The sequence below is a fragment of the Tauraco erythrolophus genome, chromosome 9 (genome assembly GCF_009769465.1).
Source record: "Tauraco erythrolophus isolate bTauEry1 chromosome 9, bTauEry1.pri, whole genome shotgun sequence".
Taxonomy (NCBI): domain Eukaryota; kingdom Metazoa; phylum Chordata; class Aves; order Musophagiformes; family Musophagidae; genus Tauraco; species Tauraco erythrolophus.
In genome coordinates, this window is record NC_141473.1 from 16,226,669 (window position 1) to 16,245,681 (window position 19,013).

At 48.7% G+C, this 19,013-nt stretch overlaps 1 protein-coding gene across 1 annotated transcript; it reads right to left on the reverse strand.

Annotated features, from left to right (window-relative positions):
* Positions 1 to 939: 939 nt before the first annotated feature.
* ARHGAP19 (Rho GTPase activating protein 19) lies at positions 940 to 14,719 on the reverse strand. Its single transcript, XM_009977705.2, has 12 exons — positions 14,691 to 14,719; positions 11,717 to 11,982; positions 7,237 to 7,317; positions 6,695 to 6,904; positions 5,899 to 6,125; positions 5,277 to 5,363; positions 4,476 to 4,541; positions 3,552 to 3,740; positions 2,728 to 2,826; positions 2,046 to 2,138; positions 1,495 to 1,563; positions 940 to 996 (listed from the first exon to the last, which is right to left on the reverse strand). The coding sequence occupies exons 1-12, from the start codon at positions 14,717 to 14,719 to the stop codon at positions 940 to 942; spliced, it is 1,473 nt and encodes a 490-aa protein (XP_009976007.1).
* Positions 14,720 to 19,013: the final 4,294 nt, after the last annotated feature.

Below are 19,013 nucleotides of genomic sequence, written 5' to 3' on the forward strand. Positions count from 1 at the left end.
GTTTGCAGCAGATCACAAATGGCCAGAGCCCTCTCTCACCTCTCCTGATGCTCACGCTGTTCCTTATTCTGCACACACAGCCACAAGACTCTGCTTGCTCCAGACACCCCAGCTTCCAAAGGCTGGGCTGTCCTGCCCCAGACAGCCTTTGCCAGCCTCCTGCCCCACTCCACTTAGACTCCCTGAGTGAACACAAAGCAGAGCTACTCCTTGCTCACCAGGCAGAGCTGTGACATGCAAACATGAAGGCAGTGAGCAAGGGCTGCCTCCAGCTCAAGTTGAAACAGAGGGATGAGTTTATTGGGGAAGCTGGCTTCCCCTGGTCCCACTTGAAACGATGGCACCCAGAGCCTCTCCTCTTCTCCCAGGCCCCTCCTGTGCTCCATACCATTTATGCACTCCAGCCCTTCAAGGACAGCAGGGCAAAACAGAGTCCAGAGAAAGCAGAGGAGGGCATGGCTCCAGAGAAGGCCTGGAGGTAAGGTTAGCTGTCAGGATGTGGGTGATGGTTGGAGTTCATCGTTCTCACTGCTAACAGAGGGGAGGGAGCAAAATCAAGCCAATGTGTTAAAAACTCAGAGCAGAAAAGCAAAAACATACAGCCTAGCAACATTGCAGAGAAAGCTGGGAGTGCATGTGGGGCCCTGCAATGCACAGGGCTCTCCTTATAAGCAAGCACTCCAGCTCTTCCCAGAGCCAGCAGGTCAGACATGCTGCACAAGTTTTGGTTAGATAGTGGTTTGCCCCATAGTAGAATGAAATATAATTTATATACAGAAAGAAACAAGTCCCTGCAGTCTTTGCAAAGGTCCGGTTTCAAGAGCGCTGCCATGGTGGTGAGGGCTGCTGTGAGCCTGCAGCACTCCCCTCTCAGTGCACCACATTATTCACAGCTTGCGAGGCTGGGCATTCCCCACTCGTGCGTTGGTGCGAGGTGATTCAGAGGGAGGACGAATCCTTGGAAAGCAGGTGGGCTCGCATGCGTCTACAGGATTCCTGAAGCAGAGAATTAGAGCAACTGAATGCTTGAGGCACAGAATGCCATGCAAGAAAAGGCTGACATGCTGTCCTTCCCCTGCAAGGACTCCTCCCTGAAATCTGCCTCCCACATCTTTTACCAAAGCAGAGCACTAGATAAGAGGCAGTGAGCAGACAGGGACAAGCACAGCAGTCAGCCTTGGGCTGTACCAGCCTCTCGTCCCACCCCCCCCACCCCGACAGGCTGTCAGCACAACCCTGTGCTGTCGGCTTCCCTCTGCTTCCTGCCAGCTTGCAGGCAGAAGGGCTATACACACCTGCTTTGGTGAAACCCTTCAAGACCTGGCTTCCAGCATGACAGCTGCCTGCAGCTCAGTGCAGAGCAGGCTGCTACAAGCCAGGGGACCGCAGCTGTCACAGAGCCTTGCATGCAAGCCATCACCTCTGCAGGTGTCCGAGCCCAGCAGGCCAGGTTCCCCACAGCAGGGAGAATGGGCGCACGTTCGCATGTCTCACCTCTTTCCGGCCCTCCAAAGATTTCAGCTTCGCTTGGGACATGTGAGCTGGAGATCCACATTTCTGTAACTGGACAAGAGAGCGGAATAGGAACAGAGAGCTGGGAAATGAAATGACATCCACAGCCTTCCCTGGGAGCAGTCTGTACTGCCAGAGAGCAGCTACCATCCAAATCCACTCTTGGTTTGTCTGGGCTATGGGACAACCCTACTACCCACAGGCAGCAGACTCTGTACAACTTGTGGAGGAGGATGGGAGGGAAGGGGGCACAAGCCAATGCCTCAGGGCAGGGACATAGCTAGAGGGACAAGACTGGAGCAGAGGCCCAGAGCTGACACCCCTGTCCTGATGCTGCCCTTGCCATCGTCTCTCCTCACAGCAACTTCCTAAAACCTTATTTGATCATACAGAAGAAACTTGGAAACCTTCTCTTGGGCAGAGAACTGCAAGCAGCCCCCAAGGATCACTGAAACGAGTGCCCAAGTTGCAGTCAAACTCCCCTCACACGTTTCCCCACCAGCGGCTTCAGTGGTGCTGGGAGCAGCTCTTACCAGGTGGATGTTCTCTTTGCTGACTCGCTCAGGCTCCGGTGTGGCATCCCTGCTCTTCCTCTCCAGGATAACCGGGGTTCCCAAAACTTTCCGCTGCCGTAAGAAGAGAGGGCTGTTGGCTAGTACTTAGAGCACAAAGTGAAAAAGAAAGGGAAGGAGCAGGATGCATTGCTGGTAAGCAGTTGGATGCTGGGAAAGAAAAAAGGAAGCCAAGCTAGGACAATGACTGCAAAGCAGAACCACCTGAAATACCATGCTGCTAGGCTGAGCCTGCCTGATTGCAAAGGGTTTGGGAGCTGACCTGGGGTCTGGCCAGGAGCCCAGCCTGTCAGAAGCAGGAACGTGCTGCTGTGGGGCAGCCTACAGTGTGCTAATGCCTGTGCTAACAGGCTAGACTACACGACCAGCTCCCTGTCAGTCCTCATCTCAGGAAGCAACCAATCCTTCAGAAAGATGCATAGATCCTACAGCCATGCGTTTAATAGATAATTATACTTTACACTAACAAGGCTTATTGTTACTGTGCTGCCTTTTCTGTCCCCAGAGGATCTGTGTTCTTTGGCAGCCAATACTTTGAACAGCCCCTATCCTTTGAGGGTCCCATTCAAGCCAGGGCAAGGAAGAAGCAGAGAGCAACATCAGAAACTCACAGCAGAGAGCATGGGTCAGAGGCTGACTTTACCTTAATGAGGCCACTGAAGGAGCGTGAGCGGGTGCGTCGCGGTGCTGGGGATGTGGGTACATCAGAGACAGGAGTGAGAGCTGTAGGATGCTTAGTAAACTAGGAGGAAACATGAGGGAAGTATGTTAGCACTGTTACAGTTACACCAGTCTCTTGCTGCTGTGTGCTGCTCTACCTGCTGCCCTCTGCCTAGAACTCAGTTTGTCTCTTCCGCACGCCAAAACGGAGGAGCAGCTCAGAGCTGCAGGGATAAGAAAACAGAGGAAGGCCACATCTCCCACCCAGGATTACAGGGAGCTTGGGTGTGAGGCTGCTTTGTGCTGGCTCCCAGATTATCCAAAAGCAGCAGGTGTTGGAGCAGAAAGTGGGGAGGGCAGGAGCTGGAGGCTGGCAGCCAGGACTGGTGCTGACTGTATTGACCAGTCTCTCTGGAGCAGCAGGTTGGCTGGGAATGCCCACAGAACTGAGAGGACATCAGTTTGTCCATTCCCTACAGGCAAGAGAGGACAAGACTTTTCCCTTTCTGAGGGAGGAAGCTCAACAAGGCCATGATCAGGACTGGAGAGCTGCTGGCTGGCAAGTCCCTGGCTTGGAAAACAGCTCAAAGCACAGCTTGGTGCAGCAAGCTCCACGGTCAGCCACATCCAGGATAGGCAGCCTCCTCCTGTGCTTTCTTACAGCTCTACCCCTTACACAGCCCAAAGCCCACTCTCCCCAGCCTGCCCAGGATTAGCAGCAGCTCTCAAGAAGGCCCTGCCTTTAGCCCTGTGGACAGAACTGCGCTGACAAGCACATTTCAAAGAAATCTTTCATCCCCACACTACCTGCCGGATAAGCTTCTTCTTCTTTGCAGAGTCAGGCATATTGTGGACATGGCGGAAGAGCTCCTTCAGTGCCTCCTCCGTGCGCTGCTGGGTCTCCTCCTGATGGCAAGTGTCCAGCCGACTTCGCTTCTGAGACTTGAGGGGCTGCAGCTCCTTGGAGCCAGGAGACGTCAGCAAATCCAGGTCATCCTGGGAAAGCGGAGACAGCAGTCGCTTGTCGTGCTTTAATCCAAACGAGCCACCCATCTGAGCCAGGCTGGGAAGAGTCTCATGAGCTGCCTCCTCAGCCCCAGTGAATGCACAGGGCTGTGTTTTCCCTACCCCTCTGCAGCAGCACTGCACCAGCAGGCCCTGTGCCAGGAAGAGGTGACGGCAATACAAAGGTGACCCCGTTGCTTCTTCCCTCCCCTCCCAGATACCAGCTGCAGAAGCCCTTCCAGGCTGCAGAAGGGTCAGTGCAGCTCCTTGCAACATACCTTCCCTCTTCTGCAGCTGTGTGAGGCAGGGAAGCATTTGCTGGCAAGATACAGACAAATCTTGTCCCAGTGGCAGCAAGTAGCCTTTATCCCAGCCCCTCTTCCAAGCAGCCTGGCCACAGCAGCAGGCGCATCTGTCTATTTGGAAGGTACAACCCCATGAAGGAGCAGGTGCTGCATGTATTGGGCACAGAGAGCAGGTTTGCTGCTAAACAGGGGCTGGTAGCTTTCCCCATGCTTTTGATTAACAGATGCTTCAACTCTGCCCAATTTCCCTAATGCAGCCGCCTGTACTACCACACCATATGGTTCCTCTGCTCCTGCTCTCTGACAGATCTTCTTTCATGACTTGGGTTGTTTTCAGCTTCTTTCACCCAGAAGGATCCCTTCGTAGTATCATAGCCTCTGCCCTTCCATGGAGGGCAGGCACTGCATCTGCTGGCCTTACCTTTGATGTGTGGGATCTGGATCCCAGATAGTGCAGCCTGGCACACTCCCGGATGTATGCTGGGGCCTGTGACGATGAGCAGAGAAAAGGTCAAACGTATGTTTAGTACATTTGGCCCTGGGAAAGAGTGGCCCCAGCAAGAGCTGCTCTTCAACCACACCACAAGAGCCACTTCCATCAAGACTCAGCCGTTTAGGGCAGACAAAGCAATGGGATTTCATGTCCCCAGTGCAGTCCTTCACAGTTTCCTTTTGATGCAGGCAACCAGCACAAGTGGAACACAGTAAGAGCAGGGTTCCACGGGAACTACTTCCAAGCAGTTCCCCCAGCTCTGAGCTGGCCAAACAGGGGCCTGACAAAGAGGGCAGAAGGGAATCCTTCTATGGGGGAACTCTTTGCAGAGAGTAGATGCCTACAGTGACCAGGAAGGTCCTGAGAAGTCAAGAGACAAAACTCCACTGTTTTAGGGATTCAGCTCTTGGCAGTGCTCACCCAGGACAAGCCCCTCTCAGTTTCCTTACCCTGCCAGAGCCCGAGAGTAGCCCGGTTGCTACCTGCCCCCTGTTTCCCGGCCAGGCAGCAGGCACCGGGTGCCCAGCAGAGGGTGGTGTTACACTGCACCACGCTCTCAGCCCGCCGCCTCCCCTGGCCCCCAGCCCCAGCACCAAAGGAATGGGTCCTTCTCCGACTGCAGGACAGAGTGCCCAGAACATGTGCTTGACGCTTGGAATCTGTGTGGAGAAGGGGCATTCAGCCTCCTGCTGAAGGGACAGGCAGAGCGAGACGCCAAAGTGCGCTCACCTTGAAGAGTTTCTGAGAGTGTTTGATCATGAAGGTCACTCCATTGTTTAGCTTGGTGATGTTCTCCTGAAGGTCGTTTGCTGTCACCTGGCAAGGGGACACAGCCAAAGGCAGGGCAGTTAGAAAGGGAGAAGGAAGAGTCTGTGCTGCCCCTGCTGTCTCTGGGACACAGGCACACATGGTGCCCCAGCAGGAGACCTGCTGTGAGAAGACAGGCACGCAGGGCTCACAGCACACCGGCATGCAGGGCTCACAGACCCAAAGCTGCTCTGAGAGGAGAAACAGAAAACTGTGCAGTCAAACAGTTCATCAGCAGCATGAGAAACCATGCAGAGAGATCTGCAAGATTTGACAAAGCTGGCCTTCTTAAAAGGAGGACTGTGCTGTGCTTTCAATTTTACTGAAAAAAGATGAAGCATCAATTGCAAATGAGACCTACAGCAGGTATGGATGGGACACTGCGACTGAGTCCTGCCAGGAAGCTCTACCTCACCATCCCAGCCTCCAGCCCTCACATCACTGTATCAATCTTCCCATCTTGGTTTTTCCCGCTGTATGCCTGCCAAGCCTCTGCTTTCTACCTTGCCATATCCCACCCGCAGACACCAAGGCACTTGCTCACATTTCTGGGCCATAGGATGTGGGGTGCAAACATGAGGGCGAGATTGTGGGCAGACATCTTGTTCTTGTCCTGCTTCTTGGCGGTCTGGTAGAGCAAGTCCAGCAGCAGTTTGAGCAGACTGCGGTTGGGCGCGGGAAGGATCAAAAACAGCAGCTGGAGGGCTTCAATTTGGCGCTCTTTGTCTGGAGTGCTGGTCTTATTCCCCTTCTCATCAAACAGCGTCAAGTCTGCCAAATCACAAGGCAGAACACGAAGGACATAAATTACCTTCCCTAACAGCAGGTCTACTGCAACTGGTTACCCTTCCCTCTTCACAGGCAGATCTCCAAATTCCTGCAGTTCTTGGCCCTCTGTCTCTCCCCCCAGCTCCCAAGCTCCCCACCTGGTGAGTACTCCTCCCACAGGACAACACAGTTGCTAAGAGTTGCAGGCAAGATGGAGTAAGTTCACGCAAGGTGGTTCAATAATGGTTATTAAGTACATCGAAACCACACCTGGCTCAGCAGACCCCCAGGCTTAAAACAGATGGACACCCAATGCGGGCTCTACTACTGTAGGCATCTGTTTATGTTTATTGCTGGAGAAAAGACTGGGCTAGACAGACTCGGTCTGATTCCTCAGGATTTTCAGCTCCAGTCTTTCCACCATTAGGCTGAGATGGCAGGAAGATTCCTTCTTAACCTGCCTTTAGCAATTGGACTTCTGCAGGCTAGTGTGCAGTTCTGTGGCATTACCAGCTTTCTAGGAGGCTGGCTCCATTCCCTCTGCCCATCATTGCCTCTTGTTGCTCACTCACCTGCAATTTTGAGGTGGGCATGGAAGTGCTTGTGTGTCAGCAGCGGCTCTGGTAATTCACCAAGGAACATCTTAAGCAGGGTGGCCACATCATTGGAATGAAAATCCCCAGAGTCCAGGTCAATATCCGTACCGCTGTTCAGAGCATCCTTTAGGATCTGTTGCCTGATGCTGTTGCCTGGCACCCGAAACAAGCCTTCTGCTCGTAGATCTGCTCAGCAAAGGGGAGAAAAAGGCCACTGATTAAGCAGAGGCTGCTTCCCATCTTCTTACTAAAGCAGTTCCCTCTCGTTTCCAGAGCTTGACAGCAAACCTCAGTGAGCTGCTTTCAAGAGACATGACTTCAAGCTGGCTCCCATCAGTGGAAAGAGTCCACACTCAGAAGGAAAGAGATTAACTTATCTGTTAGGCAATTCTGGAAAACAGCCCCAAACTCCTGCCACTGGAGAGCTCAGAGGTTTCTACTCAGTCTGTACCAGAGACCTGAGGTGAGCCAGGCAGATGCTTCTTGGGATAGAAAGACAGCAAGACAGAGTCACTTACTTTTGTGCAGATACTCGATCAGCTGGGAGACCTGTGCAATGCCTTCTTCTGTCAGCGGCGAGCCGAACACCACCCCTTTCTCTGCACAACAGAAGATAACGTGTTCAGGCAGCTCAGAGCCCAACAGCCACAGAGGCAAGTGGTCCCTAAAGAACAGGATCTCAGCATGCAAAGACCAGTGTCTCAAAACACTAAGGATGAAGGTCACAAGGACCCTCCAGAAATGTGAGATATCACAAGCACTCCCAAATAAGTCACTTCATTTCACCATGCTATACTTACAAGGGCTTCATCATTCTGCTTCTAACCTCAGCTTAATTACAGTTTTTATCAGCTAAAGCAAACATTCTCTAGCTGCTGAAAAGAAAACAACACCAGAACAGACACTTCAGTTTTAAAGGGCATATCATCTGCAAGTCTGCACCTTACAGAAACAGCAAAGTGGGAAGGGCAGATGTGACAGCCTGGGCTGCCCAAGTGCCTGTCACACTGGCACATTCACACCTGGGAAGGAAAGTCCAGGTTAATCCTCACTGTGGCTTGACATGGAGTGTAGCAGAAAGAAGAGGTGCGGCTATGAGACTATGGGAGAGGGGAACAAGCACTGCTGGGGAAAGCAGACATTATTTGACTGGTTCTCACTGACCTTCTTTTCAGGGATAGGTAAATCCCTTGAATTCCCTGATCCCAGTGAATCTCTCTTCCATGTCAGCTGCCCTGGCCTGAGTACAGTAAAGTACAAAGGCTGAACAAGGAAGAACTAGAAAAAAAGGAGAGTAGCGAAGCAATCAGCTGAGCCCTTCCCCATATGAAGCACTGACAGCTTCTCTCAATCCCAGAGTTTTGCTTTCGTCTCATGGGGCTGTTACAGATCGGGCATGAGCTGCCAGCTCCAGAACTCCAGTCAATAACACAGTCTGCAGCCCCAACAGAAAACAGAAGAACTTGAGCTGAAAGGAAGGAGATCCTTGCACGGAAGGAAACATTAGATGAGAAGCCCATTTATCTGAAAGTCACTTGTTGAACCAATGCAGAAAAATGCTCTTGTCCAGAGAGGGACTTCCCAGGTAAGAGAGTGGTTATCCAGCAGGACAGTATTTTCTAATAAATGTAGCCTTGCTAGTGAATGGCTTTTTCCATTGAATACACACAGCCGGCACACTCTACTCCTCAGAAAGCTGAGGCAACTCCCAGGGGCTTCACTGGCAGAACTAAAGCCCTGAGCACCTCCTCTTCTTTCAGAGGCATGTAGGTTTTGACTGCATCTAGAGACGAGATGCTGGATAGACCATACCGCAACACGCTGACTAAGACTGAGAACTGGAACCAGGTACAGAGCTGGCCTGTCCTGCCTTTGCGCGTAGGCTTCAAAAACCCAATAGATTCCTCCCTCCTCCATGACCAGACTGCCAGGAGCATGGGCCACTTCTGAGGGCAAGCTGGGCATTTGCACCCCAGCTGTCTGTGGCTGAAGATTTCTCTCCTTATTGTTACAGCTGATAGTCCAGCAATCCAAGCAGTGTGTTGGCTGGTCTGATAAAAGTTATCTCCCCTATAAGCTTTATCTTGCTTCCCGCCCCGCCCCCCCCCTTCACAGCAAATTTTGAATTTACTAGCTTTTGGTCTGTTGTATTACAGACCAAATGTTCTGTAGTGTTGATGCTCACAGCATGTGGGAAAGACCTGGTTAACCCTATGCACTTCTCTAGCAGTCTTCCTGTGCAACTAAATTTATTCCGCCTGAAGAATGCTCCACTGTCTTCCAGGACTTCTGAAATACATGGTAAGCCACCAGGAACTCCAGCCTTCTGTTAAATCAAGAACTTTCTGACCTCCCTCTGATAAAGCACATGCTTCAGTCTTGCAGGAGAAAGGAGGGCAATGTGACCTCTTGATCCACACGTAAGATCTGAAAGGCTCAAATGCAAAGGGAGAGAATGGTTGGCAAAAAATTCTTGTCCTTGAGGAAAACTAAACTCATTAGACATTCAGCAGATAGAATCAATAGTGGCCAGGAAGAGAAGAGGAAAATACATCTTAAGACATGCAGGGCCTGACAAATTCAATTTACTTTTGAAGTCAGAAGTTGATATCTGAATAAGAATTTCATTCTCAAAGAAACTTGAAAGATGTGTCGTAGAATGGATGCTGAGTTACGAAGGCTTAGATGTTATCGTACGATTGCTTCTGAAACTAAGCAGCAGCATGAGATTGAGTTTCCTGATGCACAAAGAAGTTGTAAGTATTTGCAGTTTGATCGGCTCTGAGCTCTATGGTCCTTGGCCTCTGCCTTTGAAGAAATAAAACCTGTTTGTTCTAGCTGGCCTGTAACATGAAGGAAAACAAATTATGGCTCTGAGATGAAACACTCAGTACATGGAACTGATTTTCTCTGTAGGCACAAACTACTTTTTCTCAGAGTTTGGCCGAGGAGTTCACACAGACAGTGCCTATCAGTGCAGGGCGCCACTGGCATTGCAGCCTGGGAGTGCAGCCAGCAGACTCTGAAACATCTGCTAGCTGTAGCTATAGTAGCTATAGTGAGACACACAGCCATGGAGATGTCTGAATGGCAGAAGGCAGAGCTCTTGGGGAAGAGAGCTAGCAGAGACATCAGGTCTGATAAGAGCAGTGCTCCAGCAGAGTACAGATAATTTAAAAAAAAGAGCTAGAGAAAGCTCACAAGCCCCTGCTAGGTTTTGACAACAACATGGAAGTTTCCATGCACACTAAGAAAACTCTTTCAACTTGGTTACTCCCTTGCTTCTGTTTGTCAAGTGGCAAATTCATCTGAATTTAAGGTGTTCTGTTACTCTCCAGAAACAGAAGCAGGAGCAATAACAGGTACAAGCAGAGTCTAACTGGAGTTTGGGGGAACATGAAGACCTGTTATTATGGAGCAGCAAGGTAAGTCATGGCAATATTGAATAATTCTCACCTAAGGATGCTAAAGGACTTGATTTGCAGTACTCGATTTTCCCCTGCAGTGCTGGCCAGCCCAGGGTGAGTGTATCTACCAGGGTTCCCACTGGGTGAGCCAGGAATGGAGGGCTGAAGCCAGCACCAGAAAATTCAGCCTTAGCAGTGGAGATGCAGAGCTTGTCCTTACAAAACCCGATGGAGGTATAGGTTTGGTAGAATCAGAAACACATAGAGGAAACATATAGGAGGTTGAAGACAAAAAAAGCCATACTCGGACATAGTGACAGCTCTGTTCTCAGAGGTACTCACAGCAGCAGAATTGCTCAAAGGAAGGAGAAACTAATTAGAAGTGTTCAACCTCAGGCTGCCAACATCTGAAGGCAGCTACCTACAGATTTTCTGCCAGCAGACAGCCAGTCTAGCTAGGAAACCAGAGCTGATGAGGGATGTGAGAGGTGCCCAGATGGAGGCAGTTTCTGTCTAGCTGAGTGAGAAGGTTTAACTGAGCTCATCAAGAGAACCAGGCTCTCCTTGAATGTGGGCAGAGGTGGGAGAAGCCACACACACCTAGAACACCCTTTTAGTTACAACAAAATAGAGTGGTAAATGCCAGCCAGTGAAGAGGAGAGGATCTGAACAGAACTGTGCTCAAAAGCAAATCTCAGACTTCTGAGAAGGGGCCTGGGGCTAATGTTTCATAACCAAGACATTGAACTTGACAGAGAAGACAAGAATTGTCAGTTTAACAGAAGAAAACTCCAGCTGAATGCTTGCCTTAGAGAGAAAGAGAAATATGCCATTTCCTGGGGTTGAATCTGGGCTTGAGCAGAGTCAGTCTGCAGAGCTTTATCACTGACTCACTGGGTTGGGATGTGGATCAGAGTGGCACTGGCATTTGGATGGGAGATGCTAACAGATTTCTGAGCTGCACAGACAAGACCTTCCAGAGAGCTGGGACAGCTACTGTAGGAGACAGTGGGCACTGGATGAAGTCAGTGGCCTGGATAACCTGGGCATTATTGTTCTTTATGGAATCTGATGCTCTTAGCCTTTACTGATATTCCGTCACTTATGAGGAAAGCTAATGAGCTAAGGAAAACAGATCAGGGACTACCATGGATGCAAGTAAGCAAAGAGACAAAGACACCTTGGTGTGTATTGGAAGAACCTGCAGCTTGTTCAGACACCTTTCCAGCTCGGTGCTATCCACAGAGCCAGACCAGAAACGTTCACAGACCAAAACTGCATCTCTGTGGCTTGTGCTGAGCTGAGCACAGCAAGCAGCAGACCCTCCAAGGCCAACCTGACATAAACCACGGCAATAACCCCAGAAGAAGAGTACCCTAGGAGCGGCAGGGCATTTCCTGGATGAACCTCCTGCCCTCTGTTTTGCTCCTTTCTAGAGCTGCCATTCCTGGACATTACAAACCTGCAGTAGTAAGCATTCAACACAAGCTCAAAACAACAGGCCTACACTGAAAGTTTTGTAAACTATGTGTAACGCGATGACAGTTGACATCACCCTAAAGGTGGGCACCAGACATCATGCCATACTCACCCTTGCGCTTCAGAGACATCAGAGAACGAAAAAATCCAGAGGCTGTGGTGTTTGCCCCAGGCAGCTTCGGGTCCTCCTCTCCCATGAGCTGAGCCAGCTCTGCCCCAGGCAAGTCAATGAGCCTGGTTATGTTGCTGACAACGAGCTCCGTGAACACCTCTGGTTTTTCATGGCGCAGCTTTTCCACAAAGAAGTCAGGATTGAAGATGATCGGCTGGCTGTGGAGGGAGGAGTCATTGCAAATGACAAAATTGCAGATGGCATCACTGGAAAAAAGAGAAGGAGAAAGAAATTCAGTAACTCCTCATTGCTTTGCTTTTTACAGCCAGCTGGTCTGCCCTGAAGGATACATCTGCTGACACAGGAGCTACCAGTCTACACCATCAGCACTGTCTTTGGTGAGAGCTCAGCACAACACAGTTACATTTCCCTTTGGAGCAAAACCATTTCTGGCCCGTTTGTACAACACAGTCCCAGACTAGCACTCAATAACGTGATGGTTACATATGCAACACATGACAACACCCAGCAAAAACTTTCACTGTATCAACATCCTACTAGCTCAGGTGGCTATGACATTCAATATTTTACATTAACTTAATCGCTCTCAGTCATAAACAAGTCTGGTTCTGCCTCCTTTCCTCCCCAGAAATTCACTCCCCGTGGCATGAAAGTCTTAAGTCTCAGTATGTTTTTCATGGCCAACTTATAATCATCAGTTCCCATTGCTGTTCCATCATCACTACCTTCCTATCAACAAACAGAATGTTCCCATGCCTTGGGACTTTGTTTTTAAGATCATAAGCATGCAACAACACCGACCTGCGGTTCTGCTAGGGACGTGGTCAAATGCTCCCAGGTGACAAGCTGCCAGCTTTTGGTTACTGCTCTCTGCCCGCTATGGTAACTGCCCAACTATGCACTCTGAGTCTGGAGCGAGTGGGAACTCCTCAGTATTAGCACAAGCCACCCAAGATCAGTTCTTGAGGAACCGTTAGTAACCTTCCTCCTAGCACATCTCTTTTTGACTCATCCAGTTCTTGTCTCCCTTCAGGCAGTCCTTTATCTGACCTCGCTGCTCTCTACTGAATCCTACTTTCTCCGATTTATAGCTTCTCATGTGGCATGGGAAAAGGGATGCATCTGAGACACTGCTCTGCTAAGGGTTATCTATAACAGATACTTTAGGTAAGCTACATTTACCATGTTTAAAATCAAAATTTTATCATGTTTTCATGATAACATGAATCATGTTTTCAAAGAGAGATCTCAGGTTAATCAGTGCTCTTAATGCTTACGCTTAAAGCCTATCTTCATTACCATCTACTTCTAGGTCTTCCATTACCATCTTCCCACCACTTTTTCAAACACTTGCACTCTTCTGAAAGTCAAATCCACAGGCTAGAGTTGCCTAGCTTGCTTCTCCTGCCCCTCTTTTACTTAAATGTGAGGATTAGTGTCATTATTCTCCAGTCACAAGCTACTGCCCGATGTTCTTTGCTATAAAGTGCTGGTCTGGCCCCATGAGGTGGTTTGCCAGTTCTTCCAAGGCTCTGGGCGGAGGCTGCCTACCCACCCAGCTTGCACACACTGCGTGCTTTCACTGCGTGACATTCCCCACTCCTTTAATCGTTCTTGGGCTCTTAGATAATACTTCCCTTTCCACTGTTTCAACATCCCTCCTCAGCTGTGAGCTCCCACTGGACATTGTTTTCCAAGTGCACAGGCAATAGAAACACTGTGCCCGTGCACCGGGGACCCACATCAGTCCCTTAGGTGTGGTGCGGCACATCACTGTGTTCGGACCACGCTGGGCACCCATGGTCACGGCTCAGCACACCTGCCACCAAAAGGGAGGGCGTTCACAACCCACTGGACCTTACATCTGTTGGTTCAAGCAACAGAGCACTGCAGCTACCAGTTCAGAGGTCCAAGCAACTTACTGTTCCGATGTAAATCGACAGTAGCTAACAAAGGGGAGGACATCAAAGCACACACTGGCAAGTCCCCTAACTCTGGCATGCCTCCACGCAGTATCTGTGAACCCGACACTTATCTGAGCTACTGCTGGACATCTTTGACCTGAAAGACCATCTTGATGTGATATCCAGGATGCGTGATCAGAATAAGAGAATAAAAGCTGGGACTCAGGCTACACAAGGAGAAAGATACTTGCTGCAATCAGAGGAAACCAGGCTCTCAGCAACACTTGCATCGTGAGAATCCGTACAAAACCCTCTCCCTTCACCACCGCTCTCAAAGGATGTCAAAGACTCCTTCAAGAGGATGGAGAGGAGGAAGGTCTGCAAGGCAGACTGCAAGGCAATCTGCCAGACCATCTAAAATTTTAGAAAGCTCTTAAAGGCTCCCAACTGCATCGCCCAGAGTGGCCTAGCGAGCACACTGTCGCCTCCAAATGGAGGCCATATTTTTGTGAGTACCTCCCAGACTGTTTTTCAGCAGTTTGTTATCTGCAATAAATCAAGACCAAAATGCAACAACGCGGTATCAGCTGCCAAAAAGCAACTGCCAATCGATTAAATCATATTCGTGTTTCGCTGCACAGGGCTACAATGCACAAGCAAGTGCCAGCTCTGCCCGTAATGTGGAGCAAGCCCTTTGCCTGAAATCCATGACAACTCATTCATTGGCAATACAGATCCTGAGAAGGGTTAACAGCAAGTCTATGGGCCCAGTGACCCTGCCTTCAATGATCCGTGCACTGTTATTCACTCACTAGCAGTTTTGTTTCCCCACAGAGAAGATATGCAAATACTTTGCAGCAGTTACATCAAGCATCACAGACTATCTGCTCCCTCTGACAATTAGACACCTAGATTCAGAAAAAGAAAATTAAACAATTTTGTCAACTAGAACTGACTGACATGACTTCTCCGCACAGCCAGCGTTACAAGTTGCACAAAGTTTAACAACATTTAATGCAAAAATAAATAGAAAAAAGTAAATTTCTTACATGAGTGCTGAGAGCTTTTGGAGAGGCATTAGGAAGCAGAGACAGGGAAAAGAACTTGCTCCTTGTTTCCAGCAACAAAAGAAACCTGCCTGTCCCAGCACAGCCTATGCAAATTCCACGCATGCTACGAGACACAAGGGTGCATTATTGGGTCTGAAAGGCCCCCTTGGCGCACACTGGGCATCAGCCTTCACACAGAGACAAAACAGAAAAGAAAAGCTGGACAAATTGATTCATGTCTCTTGCCAAAGGCTGCGTAGCTGGAGTTTAACGGCAAATAATTCCTACATAGAAACCAGGGTTTTGAATTAGGACCAGCGTGGTATTAAGTGCTCTCCACCTGTATCCAAGAAGAATCCACAAAATGGCCCCAAATCTACCCTGTGTTTGCCATGAGTAAAGCCATGCAAACACATTCCCGACAGCATCCAAGCACAACCAATGTTACAGCACTGGCAGGACAATAACCCAGTCCTTTAACTGCACAACCCCGTGCCCAGGAACCTTGCTAGAACCACTCTCTGCCCCGCCTTTCACACTTATAGATCCTTCCAAAGACAAAGCACGTAGATTGGCCCCTCCAGAGCTGGAAACTGCACCTGGCCATTGCTCCTTGCTACCATTACTGTGCCACCATGTGCCATTCATCCACTTCAGGCTTCCCGTTCCACATTTCTCTGGATTCCCATCCAGTTTCCCTGCCTGCCGCAGCTGGGCCCAGCCTTGTATATCCTTATTGTGGTATGGCACTTCAATGAGCTACTTAATTTTGAAAGGTCACTTTATTAGCAGCTCTTCCTCACACAGAAAATTTGCCTTTGTATCATTATCGCTAATCAAAATGGAAATGTGAAGCAAACCCCTATTTCTGAGCAAAGATAAAAACCCCACTGGCTTTACACACAATAACCCTGCCAATCCTCACTGCTGCATATGCTATAACCTTCAGAAAAAGCCATGTGCCCCATCTGCTGTTTTCATGTTAAAAAAGGAAGATGGATGTACCCTACCTACACTCATAGTTTATATAACAGCAGCAAAGCGGAGACAAACATGTATTCAGGGAGTGTATTGCTTTCTTTTTTTTTTTTCTTTCCTTGAAATTAGAGTTATGTTTCCTATATGCTGTGATCTCAGATTGCTTTATGACATGTCAAAAGACGATAAAATAAAGGAGTAAGTAGCTTCCTCTCCAATCTCATGAATAAAATCAAATCCCAATGAATAATAAAACCTTGTACTAATAGGGTTGTGATTAAGACAGCAGATTAAAAAAAAAAAAAAGGGTCCTATATTGTGCTGAGATTCTTGCCATTCTAGTATCTTTTAGGAGCGAAGCCTGTGATCCCAGCCAAGTCACAAAGCAAGCTGTCTGTCACACGCAACGTTCTTGCTTCAGGCATGACAGCCCCATCATTTCATGGGGAGTGGATGGTGCAGGAGGTCAAAATCATGATGGATCAATTAATCCCTAAGGTAACTAGATTCAGGCCAGGGAAATGCCTTGGAAACTAGGACAAAAATGAGACTTTGACTGGCAAAACCTGGTGATTGAGCCTGTGGTGCAAGAGCTGTGCAAGCAGGCAGATTAGCTCGTGTGGCAGCAAGCTTGCATTCAGATAGGCGAGACCTCACTGTTTTAGCAGCTTTTATGAATTTTATATTTTTCTAACTCCATCCATGTGAAGCCAGAAACAGGTTCAAGCAATATGAAATAGAGCATAAGGAGAACACAAGTAAGCCAAGAGAGAGAGGGAAGAGGTACCTTTGGGGCAAGGCATTAGCTATGTTTGTCTAGCTGGAAAGCGTAAAAGCTGGAAGCTGCAGATTTCAGAGGAGCCTGATGTACCTAATTCCGTGGGCAAAATCCATCTCCAGTGCCGTTTTGCGCACTTCGTATGTTGCCGCTAAAGAGCAAATGCTTCAAACGCACGACAGTAGATGAGTCTTACCATACAGGAGTAAAGGATTAAAGAGCTTTTGAAAATAAGGCAGATAATAGAAGAAAATCGCCTTCTATAACAACAAAATCTTTAGACCAGGAGGAACAACCAGGCTACTGCCAAATAGTGAGAGCAGCGCGATAAGCAGGCAGTGCTAAGGAACACAAAACACGAGCGATTCTTTGCCTGGCTAAGCACAAAGGGAGATGGGACAGATGTGCTCAGGCTCATATTTCCCCAGGGAGAGAGAAGAAGCATCGTTTCCTATGTTGTGCCAGAGTAAGGAATCAATTAATGAGGATGTCTGAAGACAGTATTTCCCAAGCCAGATAGGAGCCATCCCAGATTTTGCAAAGAGATGAAAGAACCATAGTGGAATTATGTGGAATCATTTTAAGTACAAAAGGACTAGAAGAGAAATTATTTCCAAGATTAAAAAAAAAAAAAGAGAGATATTTAAAAGTCGTCTAATGGGAATGGACTGCAGAGACATGAGAAGTGACTTCACAGTTAAGGTTGCTTTGAGGACTGTACTTCAGACTGACATTCTTGTAAGATAGCATAACAAAGATCACATTCAGTCCTCAGATTTGGCACAGTAACGCTTCATAGGATGACTGACTTGCTTCTGAAAAATGTCAAGAAAACACGCAGCAATTTTTGCCTAGGGTTATACTCATAAGGTCTTTAGGGGCAGAGTCCTTTTGTGACGAGTACAGAGTGCACAGCACAGTCGATGCTGATCCTTGCCCACTGTCTCTAGACTTGTACAAGTAAGCCATATGAGATAACGCTGCCTTTTTAATTTTTGCTTTGCTCCCTTCACATTTAAACAGCTATCATGGAGTGAGTCAGCCTTTTGGCTATGGGAACCAGATAATAATATACAATTTAAACAGCAAGGAGCAGGGCAAGAAAGCTGCTATTATGTGACGGCAGCCTGCGCGGGACAATCTGGAACAAACGTAACACCTGGCCGTGTTTTGGACATTGGGTAAATTGGATATCCAAGTCACTGCTATAATCTATGAATTCAAATTCCGTCTCAGTAAAGGGCTCAAAGCAGACCTCAGAAACATCAGCTACACATCTGTGATGTGAACCTGGAGACGGACCTATCTGGGAAGATAAAAGGGCTGGAAGGGGCGAGGGGGGGAAGTGTCCTTTGGAAGAAACTGAAAATGCAATGTATTACCAGTGTCAAAGAAAACTGCAGTAGCAAGTCAGCTTGATGTATGTGAAACATCAAGAAATTTGCATTTCAGCATGGAATTTCTGAAGTTCGACCTCGGTGAATTCTTTTGTGATATCTTTAGTAATAGCCACTGGAATATTTTCAAGTCAACAAAGCAGTACTTCAATCAGCCATCACCACAACATCAGAGTATCCAGATGCCTTCTAGTGCTAGAAGGAGGAAAAGAACTAAGAGGCGCCTGAGAGAGGAACCGCTTGTTCACTGCGGTGCTCCTCACCGCATCTCCTTCCCAGCGCCACCGCCACAGCTCTGCATGATCCCACGCTGTGCGATGGCTCAGCCTCCTACCCAAGGCTCTGTACAAAATGCAGAAACACAGCTACCGCCAGAAACCCAGAAATTTTACATTAAAGCACTGCAAGCTCATATGTTTGCCTTAACATCAGAATAACAGTCTAAGAGCATCAAATAGCGATGCTGCTCCGATTTTCGTCACTTTCAATGCACTCTAAAGTTTGTGTCTTTATTTTAATGTAAACCCCTATAGGGAGTGGCAATAGAAGAGGAGCCTTAGATCCAATCCTGGCTTCACTGAAACCAGCAACCAGCACCAAAACTGAATCTTTTTAGATGGCAGCAGCTGCCTCTTCTCATTACGGATCTATTCACTTTTATCACTGTGGCATTGGGAACCTCGGTCACAGCTGGGGACTCTGCTGTTCTCCATGCTGTACGAACACAGAACAAAGGCAATACCCTGTCTTTAGAGGGCTGATAGCTAAATCTGAAATGAATGCTGGAGGGACAGAAAAGAGAAGGAATCCCAAGAGAAGAGGCAGCACTATCAGTCTGCATGACTGATATAACTGAACTCTGCCAGCTTTTCTGCAGACACTATTAAAAAGGAGGGCGAAGAAGGACAGGAAAAATAATCAGGTCACACTGCAGACAGTTAGAAGAAACCCAGCTTCTGTGCGAGGGGCGACATGGGACTGAGCACAAAGGAGGTGGTTTGAAAGCTATCAGGCAGGGACGGCTGGGACGCAGGGCTGAGGAGGCAAGTGATGAGCTCCTGGTGCTGGCTGGGAACCGCTGGCGAGGCAGAGACGACAGGCCAGCAGTGCTGGGGAGCCAAGGAGCCTGGCAGCACCGCAGGGCACCGCATGGCCGCATCCGGACCCCCG